The sequence below is a fragment of the Anas acuta genome, chromosome 20, assembly GCF_963932015.1.
Source record: "Anas acuta chromosome 20, bAnaAcu1.1, whole genome shotgun sequence".
NCBI lineage: Eukaryota > Metazoa > Chordata > Aves > Anseriformes > Anatidae > Anas > Anas acuta.
The window spans coordinates 9,430,388-9,443,449 of NC_088998.1; the positions used below are offsets into that span (position 1 = coordinate 9,430,388).

A 13,062-nucleotide genomic window follows, 5' to 3' on the forward strand; every position below is an offset into this window, starting at 1 on the left:
GCAAAAAAAGAGCAAAGCACATGAAGAAAGCAGCAGCACTGACCCCCAGCCCCCAGCTGCCCTAACTCAGTAATCCTGGTACCACAAAGAACCAGTGATGTTAAAAAAAGAGACTTTTTAATTGTACATCAGACATATTAATTACAACTTGGATATAACAAGAGTTGGTTATTACAAGCAGCAACCTGAAATCATAAATCTTTAGAAGGTGCACAGAGTCATTATAATATCTATTACAACTAATGCAAAATATATTCTGGAACAAAAATATTTTTAAAGGCTCCACATTCAGTTCTCTGCGAGAGGAGAGGGAGAGGAGGAGCTGCTGAGCTGGGGCCACCACAGCATGGGTGCTCCCATGTGTGCAATGTCCCCTTGGCACATCCCATGGGAATAAACCTGCTTGGCCTTGGGATGGCTCTTGGCAGCGCCCAGCCCCTCCCCAGGGCAGCAATTCGGACAATAATAAGGGCTTCATAGGCACTCGTGAAAGGGAAATACTGTAAGTGCTCCTCCAGCAACCAACGCTGGCAGGATGGGGAGGGACCCAGCTGAGCTGCACCATCCCTGCCAGGCATGGGGGGCTTAGCAGTGATGCCTCTCAAGACGAGGGGCTCCCCAGAAGCATATCCCAGCCCTGAGAGCTGGGATGCAGACCTCGATGGTGCCAGCAGCCTCTCCCCAAGCTCGCCTTACCCTGCTTGGCTCAAACTGTCCTGTGGCTGGAGCTGGGCAGAGCCTCGTGTCCCAGCCACATGCTGCACCAGCAGCTTCTCCACCAAGCAGAATGCCAGGTAACTCATCAGAAGGGAATTAAAAGGCTTTTACTTGCTGTGCTGAGTATTCAGGCTCAGAGCACAGCTGCTGAAGCAGCTCACGCCTGGCCTGAGCCCTGCGGGCACCTCCCCATCCAACCACCAGCCTCCCGCACCACCTTGCTGTGGCAGTAGCTGAAGCAGCCGTCTATTTTCCAGGACTATGCTTTGGCCTCTGGTTTGCAAACGTCACCTGCTCTCCAGTGCTGGTCACACCGGTGGATTTTGGCCTTTACTGGAGGTGAAGCAGCAGGACAGCTCACGCCCCATGCCTCACCTCACCCTGCAACTTTACAGTGCACCACCCGGCCACGTGGCGAGTAGTTTAGGTAACACTTCTTCAATAAGACAACCTTTTCGATTCATCCTCTGGCTGGCAGATCACAAAAGCACACATACAAACAATGATGCTACAAGGACAGGGCGTGCAGACAGAGCAGGACCACACGGCTCACCCACACTGTGGGGCAGACACAGTGGTGGTGGGGGAGAGAGGAGAGCAACATTAAATACACATAAAAATATCTTAGAAAAAATCTAACAGGTATGTCTGATATTAGATTTTTTTAAAAAAAGACAACAGTTTGCTCCTGAACATGACAGTATTGCTTTAGACAAGAAGGGGGTGCTCATTCTCCGTCAGTAGAGACCCACGTTGCAAGAACCAACCCCACACCAGTAACAGCGTGTGGGGGGAGTGCCCCGGTGCTGCCTCCCCTCCTCTTCTCTTCTGCCTTTTTGGTTTGGCTGCTGGTTTGGCACCTGCAGGACAGGGTTTCCTGCAGCAATAAAGGCCTCGGGCTCCAGTCCGGGCAGTGCCCGCTGTGGTTTAAGGCAAGCGCGTGTGTTTTGGCTGATCAGTTCCAAAACGTGATTGTCAGGCAGGGTGCGAGCCGTGGGATGAGGGCCGCCACACACATCTGCATGTGCAGACACAGGGCACCTTCCCCTCAATTAGAACAAACCGCATTCCTCAAACGAATGGATTCACGATGAGAAGGAAAACCCCAAGCAACAGCTGCCGCGAGAGTCGCCCACCATTTCCTGGGGGCGCAGAGACAGGCCGTCGGGCTCCTCAGCATGACAGTGGAGGTGGCTGGTGCTTGGCACCCAGACCCCCTCCAAGCTGCTGTTTAAGGCATGGATGTGGCAACACTGGGATGCACTGGGAGGCCCAAGAAGCCTGCCTGCATGACAGACAGCCCCGGGGCAGCACCCCTGTGCCAGGAAAGACCAGAGCCGCTCACCGCTCCCCCGCCGCTGCAGCGGTGCCTCTGGCTTGGCCAGAGGCTGAAGCAGGAAAGCGTCTCTCTTCGCGTATAAACGGCCAATAAAGTAAAAATTGTCAATGAAATACAATAATAAGGCTGCAGGTTTCACCCCACAGCATGGGGGCAGGTTTGGACGCTGCCTGCACCCCTCATGGCTCCAGGCAGCCGGGACCCCAAACACGGGGGGCTCTGAGCCCACCCCGGCCATGGTGGTGCCAGTGCCGCCTCCTCTGCAGTGCACCAGGGGTTTCACCATGCCCCACACCTCCAACGTTCGCTCCAGGAGAGGAATCGGGGCCGGGGGGGCTCAGTAGGGGGTCGTGCCTTCCCATTCCACCAGGTACTGGACCTTGCCCTCCAGCGTCACCCGCCGCGCCAGCACCTGGTACTTCTCGCCGCAGACCAGCCGGCCCGCCGCCCCGAAGTAGCTGCTGATGGACGACTTGAGGTGCGAGAGCGAGGAGTCGTCCTCGCTGATGCTCTCGAAGGTGTGGCTGTCGATGCCATCGTCCGGCCTCTCGGGGCCGCAGGCCGCCTCGCTGCCTTCAGGGGTGCCCCCGGCCGGGCGCCCGCCCGCTTCCCCGCCTCGACGCTTCGCCCCCGCTGAGGCGTAGGCCGGCACGGCCAGCTTGCGTTTGCGGCTGCCCACTGTCCTCCGGCTGCAAGAGAGGGGCACAGGGCAGGGGATGAGGGTGTCAGGGTGCTTCAGGGGAAAGATAACAGCCCCTCACTCCCCTCTCCCTCAGTTGTGGAACCCCACTGGAAAGGGGGTGGAGCGGGCACAGCCCTCACCTGGACTCGTAGGAGAGGCTGGTGGTGGCAGAGCCTGAGGTGCTGGCGGCGTCCGTGGAGTCCACATCCGAAAGGAAGGTCTGTCCCGAGCTGGCGCTGGGGAGGGGAGGCAGCGTCGGCCCCAGCACCAACCCCACAGAGGGGAAGGCTCCTGCAGGGGACCCAGCTGGGGTCTCCACGCCTGGGCTTCAAGCCTGGCTCGGCGGCACTCACCTCTTCAGGCTCTGAATTTCATCCAGTGTGAAGTCGAAGATGCTGGCCAGGTGATGGTTCGTGCTCCAGGCGGAGGTGAAGTCACTCTGCACCGTGAAAACAAGCACCCTCAATATGGCCCAGGACCCGGGCTCAGCACCCAGCCTCCACCTCACTCCCTCCCACAGCCCTACAGCACCCGGTGGGCTTCACACAGCCCCAGGATGAGGGACGGGGGCTCTCCCCACCCAGGGTTGGGCATCGCAGGACTCACGCTGGGGATGGCGTCCTCCAGCAGGAACTTGGCCCGCTTCCGCCGCGCCGCTCGCCGCTTCTGCTGCTGGAGCTGCCGTGGCAGCAGGCTGCAAGGCAAGGGGGGGGTGAGGCTGTGGGACCGTGACAGTGGGGGTCCCGGGCGCCTTTCATCGCTCACCTCTCTTTGTGGACGTATTTGCCCTTTCCTTTCTTCTTCAGCTCGCAGGAGCCGCTCTCGCTCGCGCCCGGGGCTTTCTCCGGCAGCACCTTGCTGGGGGGGTTCGGCGGGACGCGGATTCGCAGGCGAAAGATGCATTTCTTCTTTTTGATTTCTTTCCCGCAGAGAAACCTGGGGAGAAAACAGCCCTCAGCCCGGGTGGGGACTGCAACAGGGTGCACAGGAGCATCCTGCATCCCCCCCCCCGGGCCCTGTTCCCCCCCAGGCCATGCCCAGGGCTCACCTGCTCTTGTAGCTGTTGAGGGCGTTGAGCAGGTGGGGGCCTCGCTCGGACACGGGGGTGCCGGTGAGCTGTGGGGGCAGAGGAGAGGCCGGGCTCAGCGTTTTTGCAGCCGTTATGCAAAAACCGAACAGACGGGGGAACCCGCACGCCGGCTGCCTCGGCAGAAAGCGAGGGAAGCAAACCCACGCCGGCGGCGTAACAGAGTCCAACACGCCTCGCTTTTATCACAGCTCCCAGCTCCAGCCCTGACTGGGAAGCTTGTCAGGTACATCACAAACAGGAAAATCCCATCGCAAAGTCGATTAAGTGAGCTTGGAGCATGAGCTCCCCACGCCGAGTGCTGCAGGGATGAGCAGGGCTGCGGGCTCCTTCAGGTCCGTGCCATGAGACAGGTTTTTGCAGAGATGCCCACGCTCATTGGGGCAGGACTACCAGCACCACAGCCCCACTGACACATGGACATGTCCTTTTCCATCCCTTGGTCACCCGTCACCTGCCGGCCAACATGCCTCAGCCTCACGAGCCCGGCCACCACAGGGAAGGCCCCATTACCCTGACCATGGGGACAGCCAGCCCTGACTTGCCACCCCATCAGCAGCTCTCCCTCATGCTGCTGCCCCCCAGCCCGGCCCAAGCATGGGCATTTACCTTTCCGAGCTGCAGAGGGTCCCAGTGGTGGTTGACGAAGGCCAGGATCTCCTCGAAGTCGAAGTACTTCTTCTTGCTCTGCACACCCAGGTTGTAGAGGGCGAGATGGACGACATCCACCCTGCGGGAGCGACCAAGGCCAGGGGTCAGCAGCCCACTCCCAGTGCAATGTCCTCCACAGCCCACTCCCAACATTACGGGACCACAGTTGTGGGAAGCGTGATGGCCCAGAGCACAGCACCCCTGTGCCTCAGGGACGGGGACATTCCCAAAAAGCAAGCTCCCTGAGGCCAGGAGCTCAAGGACGTGCTGCTCCCAGGACAAACACCCAGATTTTTGGTGTTTTAATAAGCTCCAGCCACGCACTCTTGCTGCCGTTAAGTACAAGAGCAGGATGGCTCTCACTCACATGAAGACAGACTGTTTACAAAACCGCCTCCCCTGTGGGACTTTACACTTGCGTCTCCAAAAATGAAAGCCAAGCAACATATCCTGGAGGATTTCCCTCATCCCTCACCCAGCCTGCTCCCCTGCGTCGCTCCCTGCAGCATCCCCACAGCCCGTTCACACCACCAACGCATCCGCAAGGAAAAGCTGGGCTGCTGGCACCATCAGTACTTTTTATAAAGTGCTTCTGGACCACCAAGGTGCAGCATAAGGTACCATATGAGCTTGGGATTTAATCACAAAATTTGATGACGCGTCCCCTAATTGCTTTTTGCAATTATCTTCTGGCAAACGTGTGCTTTGGCTCCCAGACAACACAGCAGGTTTGGAGCACGCTGTGTGGGAGATGCTCCACGACCTCGCACTGCTGAAACCCGGCATTGGGGCTGGCCCCAAGGCGAGGGTTTGGCAGCACCGGGCACCAGTGAGCCCTGTGCCCCACAGCCACCCCACAGCAGGGACCTCAAAGCATCACAAAGAAGCCGGGGCTGTTCCTTACCATCTCAAGGGCAGGCGCTTGATGTATTCAGGTCCCTGGTTGCACACCGAGCAGAAAAACACATAGAACCTGGAAAACAGCAGGGATGGAGCACGTAAGGAGCGGTGGCATCGTCCCCACACGTAAGGGGGCCTAGGGATGGGTGGTGCTGGGTGCTGAGGGTGACTGTGACCAGGAGGAACAGGACTTGAGGGCTGGGGCCACCCCTTCTCCCCCTGCCCCAGCATGGAGCTGCAGCAGCACCCGCCTTGGTGCTGGAGCTGGATGGGGGAGATGCAGATGGGACCCCGGGACCCCAGGACGTACCGGTCTCCGAACATCATGGGGTCGCTGAGGCACTGGGTGCAGGCTTCGTGGAACCACTGCCGGCAGCGGTAGCACTGCAGCATCTTCAGGTACCACCTGGGGAGGGAGAGGAGACGGGTGACAGCGAGGGCAGCACAAGTGGCAGCCACCACCCCGGCGTCCCCAGCCAGGGAGCTGAAGTCTGGCATTGTCTGCAGCCAGAGGGGTGGAGGCAAACGGTGCCTCCTGATCGCAGACACAGGGTGGGCAGCCTCAGGGAATGGTCCCCCAGCTGGGGACTTCTCCCTCAGAGGAAAAATCCCCACCCTGACCCCATCTGGCTGTTGCAAATGTTTTTGCACATTAAATTTCGTGGGACAGCCCTCCCGGCAGGCAGGGTGCTTACTCGCCGGGGCCCCCGCAGTAGCAGTAGCACTGCTGCTGGTTGGTCCGGTGCGGGGAGTCCCACTCCAGCAGGTCGGGGTTGTAGGACAGCACCATCTTGACGGCTTGCAGCGTCTTGGCGATGGCTCCCTTCTTCAGGGCACCCCCCTTCTGCAGGACCGAGTGGGATGGGGATCAGCACGGCCACTCGGGGAGGCTGCATCCTGCATTGCCCCACCGAGAGCAGGCAGCACATGCAGCCAGCACCCCCGGCAGCCCCACTCACCCGCACGGCCAGGGCGAATATACAGCGGCGACAGAACCACGGTGTCCCCAGCGGGCCCTCGCCGCCGCTTGCCACCGGGACGTGGCACTGCTGGTGGTAACCTACAGGAGGGCTCAGCATCAGCACCGCCGGGCTGGCCGGACCCACGGTGCATGGGATGCAGCAGAAGCAGGGGGATGTGCCTGCACTCACCCAGCCCGCACTTCCCGCAGATGAGGATTTCGTTCCTAGGCCCCGATGTCTTCCCCAGGCAGACGTTGCACTTGGGCTCCTCCCCGGGGACGCCGGCTGTGGAATAAGGATGGCAGGGTCAGAGAGATGCAGGGCACAGCCACATCCCTGCACAACTGCCTGTGGCACTCAGGCTCCTGCACCCCACATTGCTCCAAAACTGGCTGGGGGTGCAGGGAAGGGGATGCCGGCAGCAGGGGAGGAGGGGGCGGCACTCACCATGCTGGATGTCCTTCCAGAGGACCCAGTACTTGGAGTTGTCCTCAAACGTCACGAGGCAGCTCTGCTTGGAGCCGCTCACCTGCGGGAACAGAGTAGGGAGAATCGGTGAGCCCCCACTCCCATTTCCAGCACTTTCCTGCTTTCCCCACTGACTGCCCTGACTGAGAGCTGAGGGAAGGCAGGTTTTGGGGGTGATACCCAGGGGATGTCAACCCAAAATTCCCAAATGACCAAAGACACAGTGCAGCACAGGCCAGCACCCCTGTGACCCACCCCACGGCATGGCCGTTGCACCAGCTACTCTTTGGATGCCCACTTTCCCTTCTGGGCACCCCGCTTTCCCCTTCTGAGGACCCCCTTTTACCCTTTTGATCTTCCCGAGGTAGTAGAGCCCATCGGTCCAGCGGCACAGCACGTACTGCCCCTCCGTCAGCTTGACCATGAGCTCCCTGCAGCTGCCCCCCCTCCGCGCGGAGGTGGCGGCCGGCGCTTGCTGGACACGGCCAGCGGCCGCGTAGACATCGCGGATGATGGGGTTGAGCTTGCTGTTCTCCATCAGCAGAGCCTGGGGGGGGGACGCAGCCGCTCGTCACCGCGCCGTCATGCGAGGCACCCACCGGCTGGGCAAGGTGCTCGGCCCCACGGGGGGCTCTGCCCGTGGGCACCGAGCCTGTGGATGGCTCAGCCCCTGCAGGGAGTGCTCGGAGCCCACAGAGCCAACAGGGATGAGCTGGGCTGAGCCACGGGTGATTTCCGTGAAATCAGCCGGAGCAGCCTCGGTCCTCGCCACTGTCCAGCAGGGGTAAAGGGACCCCGACCGCCCTCAGCCCCGAGCTGCTCCGTGAGCGCAGCGCGTCCTGCAGAGGGTGCCTTTGGGGGATCTGCAGCTTTAAACTTAACGTGAATTTTTACTTGACGGTCTCCTTGCAGTTTTACAAGCTCCCCAAGCCGGAGGAGGGGGGGAGCCGGGAGCCCCAACCTGCAAGTGAAACCCAGCGGCCGGGCTTCGCTCCCCGCAAAGATTTGGAGCAAAAAAAAAAAAAAAAAAAAGAGGCAAAGAGGCTGCGCCCGGCAGCTGCGCCTCCCTGCAGCTCCTCTCGCACCGCTCTGAGCCACCCCTAAACCAGCCCCAAGCCTCTTCCCCCCCCCCCCCTTCCCTCCCTCCCTTCCCCGGGGGTGCGGTCCCGGTGCCACCCGTTCAGCGCCGGCAGCGGCCGAGCCGCGGGGACCCCCCCGGGGACCGGAGCTGCCCCCGCCCGCCCGCCGCGTGTCAGCGCCCAACCGGGGGGTCCCGAGCTGCGCCCCCAGCCCCAGCTCCAACCCAACGCGGGGCCGTTTTCGGGGCCGCCCCGTCCGGTCCCCCCCCCCGTAAGGCTCCCCCAGCCCCGGCGGCACCTGCCGGGCGGCGGCGGGGAGCGGCGGGCGGCGGCGAGGAGCCGCCATTGGCTCATTCAAAGGAGCTGCGGCGCCGTCGCGTCCCGTCCAGCCCCGTCCCGTCCCTCCCGCTCCCTCCCGCTCCCGTCCCGTCGCATCCCTCCCGCTCCCCCCGCATCCCTCCCGCATCCCTCCCGCTCCCACCGCCCGCGTCCCCCTTTCCCTCCCCGCCGGGGCTGCTCTCCTCCTCCTCTCCCCCCCCCCATCCCATTAATCCCGGAGCCGTGCCGAGCCGTGCCCTTACCGCTCGGTGCCGCGCCGCCCCTCTGCCGTCGGGCCGGGCCGGGCCGGGTCAGCGCCCGCCCGCCCGGGGGCCGCCGGGGCCGCAACGGGGAGCGGCGGCGTGCGGCGGGGGCAGGGCGCGGGGCGCCATCTTCCCGCGCTTCCCGCGGGCATTGACGTCCCAATTATGCAATTAGCGCGGGGCCGCCTCCACCGCCGCCGCCTCCCAGGGCTCGGCTCGGCCTGGCACGGCTCGGCACGGCGCGGGGTGGACGGGCACGGCTTGGGGGGGGTGGGCACGGAGCGGCGCGGCACGGGGCATCGTAGCCCGGCGCGCTATGGCACAGCGCAGCGTGGCACGGCTCGGCACGGGCTGGCACGGTTCGGCACGGGAGGGTCGGCACGGCACGGCACGGCACGGCACAGGACACTATAGCATTGCACAGCATGGCACGGCTCAGCACAGCATGGCACAGCACGGCTCAGCACACTATAGCACGGCACACTGGCATTGCACAGCATGGCACGGCTCAGTGCAGCATGGCACGGCACGGCTCAGCACACCATGGCACAGCACACTATAGCACGGCACACTATGGCATCGCACACCATGGCACAGCTCAGCACGGCACGGCACACTATAGCATGGCACGGTGCCCCCCCCCGCTGCAGGCACCCCCCCAGTGCACGCACAGCCCGTGGGGAGCCTGCAGCTGCCCCACGCAGGTGCCACCCCGCCGTGTCCCCACTCCCCCTGCCCCTAACCGGGGCGCCTCTGCTGGCACCCACTCGCCTGGGGGGCCCTGGGGCACCCCCAGAGCCCCCCGGGCAGGGGGTGGGCAGGGGTGCCCCCCGCGCTGCTCTGCCCGCGCCAGGGAACGACCCGTGCTGCCGGGATTCCCGGAACCGGGGGTCGCTTTTCTCTGAATCTCAGCAGAGAAAATCCATCACTGCAAAAATGCTTCGGCCGGTGCCAAGAAGGAGGCTGAAGGATTTGCTATTTGCCGGAGAGCGCTGCCAAAACAGAAATGTTTTCAGGCCTGCTCAGACAGCAGAGAAGCTGATTCCCGATTTAGGGTCAGAGCCAAGCGCGAGCGGAGTGGATCCGAATTTTATTGCTGTAATCAATGAGCTCCGCGCAGTGCCGCAGGGCGGCTTCCCCACGCCGGGGCTCATTGCACACCTGCCAAAAGCTCCCCCCGCACACAAGCTGCTCCCCTACGCGTCACACACGGTGCTAAGATGCCTCCTGAAGGTCTCTGCACAATTCGGTCATCTTAGAGCTGGTTTTCTGCAGCTCAAACTTCCCTACAAACCAACGGCATCGCTCTGCGAGCACCTGGCCCAGCAGGCAGGCAGCACCGTCTGTGCGAACCTGAGGGGTTCTGCCACATGTGGGGCACTGCAGGAGTGCTGGTGGCTGATTTCCAAAGTTTGAGCAGTAAACCCGTGTTGCCTCCCAAGTAAATATCCTGCCTGCAGCGCTGCAGGCCCCCAAGTGCCCGGGCAGTGAGCAATGTCAGAGCGCGGGGCACGATGAAGCCCACGTTCGTTTTAAAGCTCCTGGACATGGGTGCAGTGGCTAACGTGACTTCTGCAGTGCACCTGGGACCCTGCTCAGGGTTTGCCGAGAAATGCAGAAATAGTCTGAATAGTCCTGGATTGTCCTCCTGGGGGCCAGGAACCACGCGGCACCATGTGCTGTGCCGCGCTGGCCGCACTGTGCCGTGCTGTGCCGTGCCGTGCCGTGCTGTGCCGTGCCGTGCCGTGCCTACTCCCAATTGCCCAAGGCTGGGCCCATGTTTGCAGAGCTTTAGGCAGCCAAAAAAATTGGCAGCTCATTCTCCCTGCATGAAACACCATCCTGTGCCTTCACAGGGAACCTGACGCATCTTCAGAACAGCCCAACGACCAAACTCCGCGGTGAGTCATGGTGTGCTCGCCATGAGTCACGGCAGGATTAAAATAACTCCTGCACCATAACCCTGCTCACGGACAAACACCGCTGCTCACCTCCCTGCAGTGCCTGGGGCTGGTTTGGATCAAAAGTGGCTGGTGTGGGACGGGGGGGCAGTGCCGTGCTGCCAGCCGCTCTCCCGGTGGTGCTCGGGCAGGGATCCTCTCATGAGCTCCTCAACCATCGTGGTTTATGATCACAGCGTCCTGGAAATGTGGGTGGTGTGACAGCTGCATCGAGCCCTGGGTCACGCTCACCCCGTTAATAAGTGGGGACAATGTCACCAAGCCCCCTCCAGCATGCAGCAGCTCCCTTCATCCTGGGAGAGGGCACCCCAAGCCCAGGGCCTGCCAGTGGAAAGAGCACGTTAACATTGCCTGTTAACAAAAGTCCCAAAGAACAGGAATAAAAGAGGAACCTGAGGTGGATGCTCTGTTTCCAAACACCAATCCAGCCACACGTGAGCATCTCTCCTGGTTTCTCCATGGGGGCCTCTGCTGTGCTGCCCCCATTGAGCCCAATTCAGGGCTTGGACACAGCTGAGTGGCCACTTTTGCACAGTCGGGGCCGTGGGGACCTTGGTGGGACGATGCTGGTTAAGGCAAAGCAGCAAAATTCTGGGAGCAAAATTGCAGAAATGGAGGCCCCGAGGTGGGAGCACAGCCTGGGCTCATGCAGAGCCCCAGCAGCCCTCCGCCTCCCTCGGACGAGCCGGGCTCACGCCACGGCAGGTCGCTGCGGCTCCTTCCCTGCCATTGGATCTCCAAACAAAAACAGCATTTGCAGAGTGGTTTGAATTAAGCCTTGGTGGTTAATTACTCCCCCCCTCCCTCGTTTTGTCCCCAGAACCCTTTCATCGTACCCTGCGCTTCCAAAGGCAGGGAAGGCGCTTGGGTGAAACCCCCGGGGCCGAGGGGCTCCTGCAGCCACGTCCCGGCCGGGAGTTTACAGGGGCAGCGTGGGGCGAGCAGCTCCCAGCTCCCAGCTCCCAGCTCCCAGCTCCCAGCTCTGCCTTTCTTCCAAGGGCGCTTTGAAAACTGCCCAGAAATCGGGTGGCTTCTTTTCACAGTGTTTTTCTTTCTTTGAAAACAGGAGTGGGAGGAGGGGTTGTATGTTGGCTTGTAGTCTTGGAAACCGAAGCCGAGGAATATTGAATGGAAACCCAAACACGAAGCTGCCTATGAACTCCGGGCCTGATTTTGAGATAGGATCTGCAGAAACGACGTGAGCTGCCTGCAGCTGCCCAGGAGCCTCCTGCAGCCGAGCAGCACGGGGCTGCAGCACACGGAGACCTCAAGACCCAGCCTGGCTCTCGTTTGCTCCCCGAAACAATTCCCAGGTGCTGTTTCCATCTGGAGGTTCAGCTGATAAAATATTGCATATTCATGCTAAATAGAAGTAGCCACAAAAAACATAATTTGAGGCTATTGACTTAATTAGCGTTGGCCAACACTTCCCAGGTCTCTGCCACCTTTGCTCCAAAATATCTCCTTGGCCAACACAATCAAGCTGAGTAAGCTTGAAGCAGCCATGTGTGAGGTTGCAAGTTCTGCTTCTGTCCTGACGAAGGGCTAAAGTGGGTCTTTTTAATTATTATAATATATTTTTTGGTATTAGTTGATTCAAAAAATACTACCTTTCCCTACAAACCTTGTCCTTGATTATTTTAGACCCTCAAAGCTACACAAGCACTTCTGCTCTTTGCCAGTCTTACCATTAATCATGGAGCAAACCATCCTAATTTAGCTCATTAGAACTCTATTTTTTTTTTTCATCATGTGAGGACCAAAAAAATCAGCAGACAATTTGCCCAGCAGGAGCAATCTGTTGGATTAGCAAACTCCTGCTATTTCTCCCATTCCAGTTGCTGTCCCAGAAAGGGGAATCCGCTTCCTTATGGAGAAGGCCGCGTGGCTGACGGCCTCGGAGCTGAGGACCGGAGGCTGTTCCTGGAGCTGAGGAGCGGGGAGGCTGTTCCAGGAACGCCAGAGCCTGCTGCGGAGCCCCGTGCTTGGAAGGCTCCGCGGCTCGGCGCATTCCACACGGACACGGTAATGCTCGGCCGTGCTTCGCGCGCCGCGGCGCAGGGGGAGTCGGTGCTCGCTCGAGCCCTCTCCGAGCAAAGAGATCTACCAAAGGGCACGCTGAAACAAAGGTATGGTTGTAATTAGAAGGAGGGTAGCTAAATCCGACGTTCAGCTGCTTTATGCCAGCTGTGCCTTTAAAAGGAAGAGCATTTAGGCGTCGGGTTTCATGTCTTTTTATTGTTTATTTAGCATGAATTTAATCCGTATCCTTTTTTTTTTTTAGGCTTAACTTTCTTTGCGTGCTTCCATGCAATTGCATAAGACGTGAAGGGCTTGTAAGTGTTCTTACAGCTGTGCAAGGTTTATATTAATGGAGCCGTTACATAATTTTGACACAGATATGTTATGTACACGTCTGCAGTTCCTGAGCTCAGCTCAGAAAATACCACTCCCACCCCCCAAAAAAGAAAAAAAAGAGACAAAAGCCCGTTTTATTCCAGGGACAACATGAAAAGGAGTGAAGACCTGGGTGTACTGGTGGCTGTGTGCACACAGTGCAATAAACGTGCCGCTCTCACAAGCTCTCACAGCTCAGCTTGCCCCTGCCTCCTGCAAGGCTGGCTCCTACCTGCTG

General features: G+C 60.2%; 1 protein-coding gene across 2 annotated transcripts; it reads right to left on the bottom strand.

Annotated features, from left to right (window-relative positions):
• Positions 1–103: 103 nt before the first annotated feature.
• On the bottom strand, positions 104–8,911 carry PHF19 (PHD finger protein 19). 2 transcript variants are annotated; one of them, XM_068656638.1, is made up of 15 exons: positions 8,467–8,911; positions 7,153–7,353; positions 6,786–6,867; positions 6,528–6,623; positions 6,336–6,436; positions 6,072–6,220; positions 5,687–5,782; positions 5,381–5,449; positions 4,435–4,555; positions 3,787–3,854; positions 3,504–3,674; positions 3,345–3,432; positions 3,092–3,177; positions 2,879–2,974; positions 104–2,745 (listed from the first exon to the last, which is right to left on the bottom strand). In XM_068656638.1, the coding sequence occupies exons 2-15, from the start codon at positions 7,342–7,344 to the stop codon at positions 2,394–2,396; spliced, it is 1,767 nt and encodes a 588-aa protein (XP_068512739.1). In that variant the 5' UTR covers positions 7,345–7,353; positions 8,467–8,911; the 3' UTR covers positions 104–2,393. The 2 variants fall into 2 exon arrangements, with proteins under 2 accessions (XP_068512739.1, XP_068512738.1); XM_068656637.1 differs by lacking the exon at positions 8,467–8,911 and adding an exon at positions 8,184–8,264.
• Between the last annotated feature and the right edge of the window lie 4,151 nt (positions 8,912–13,062).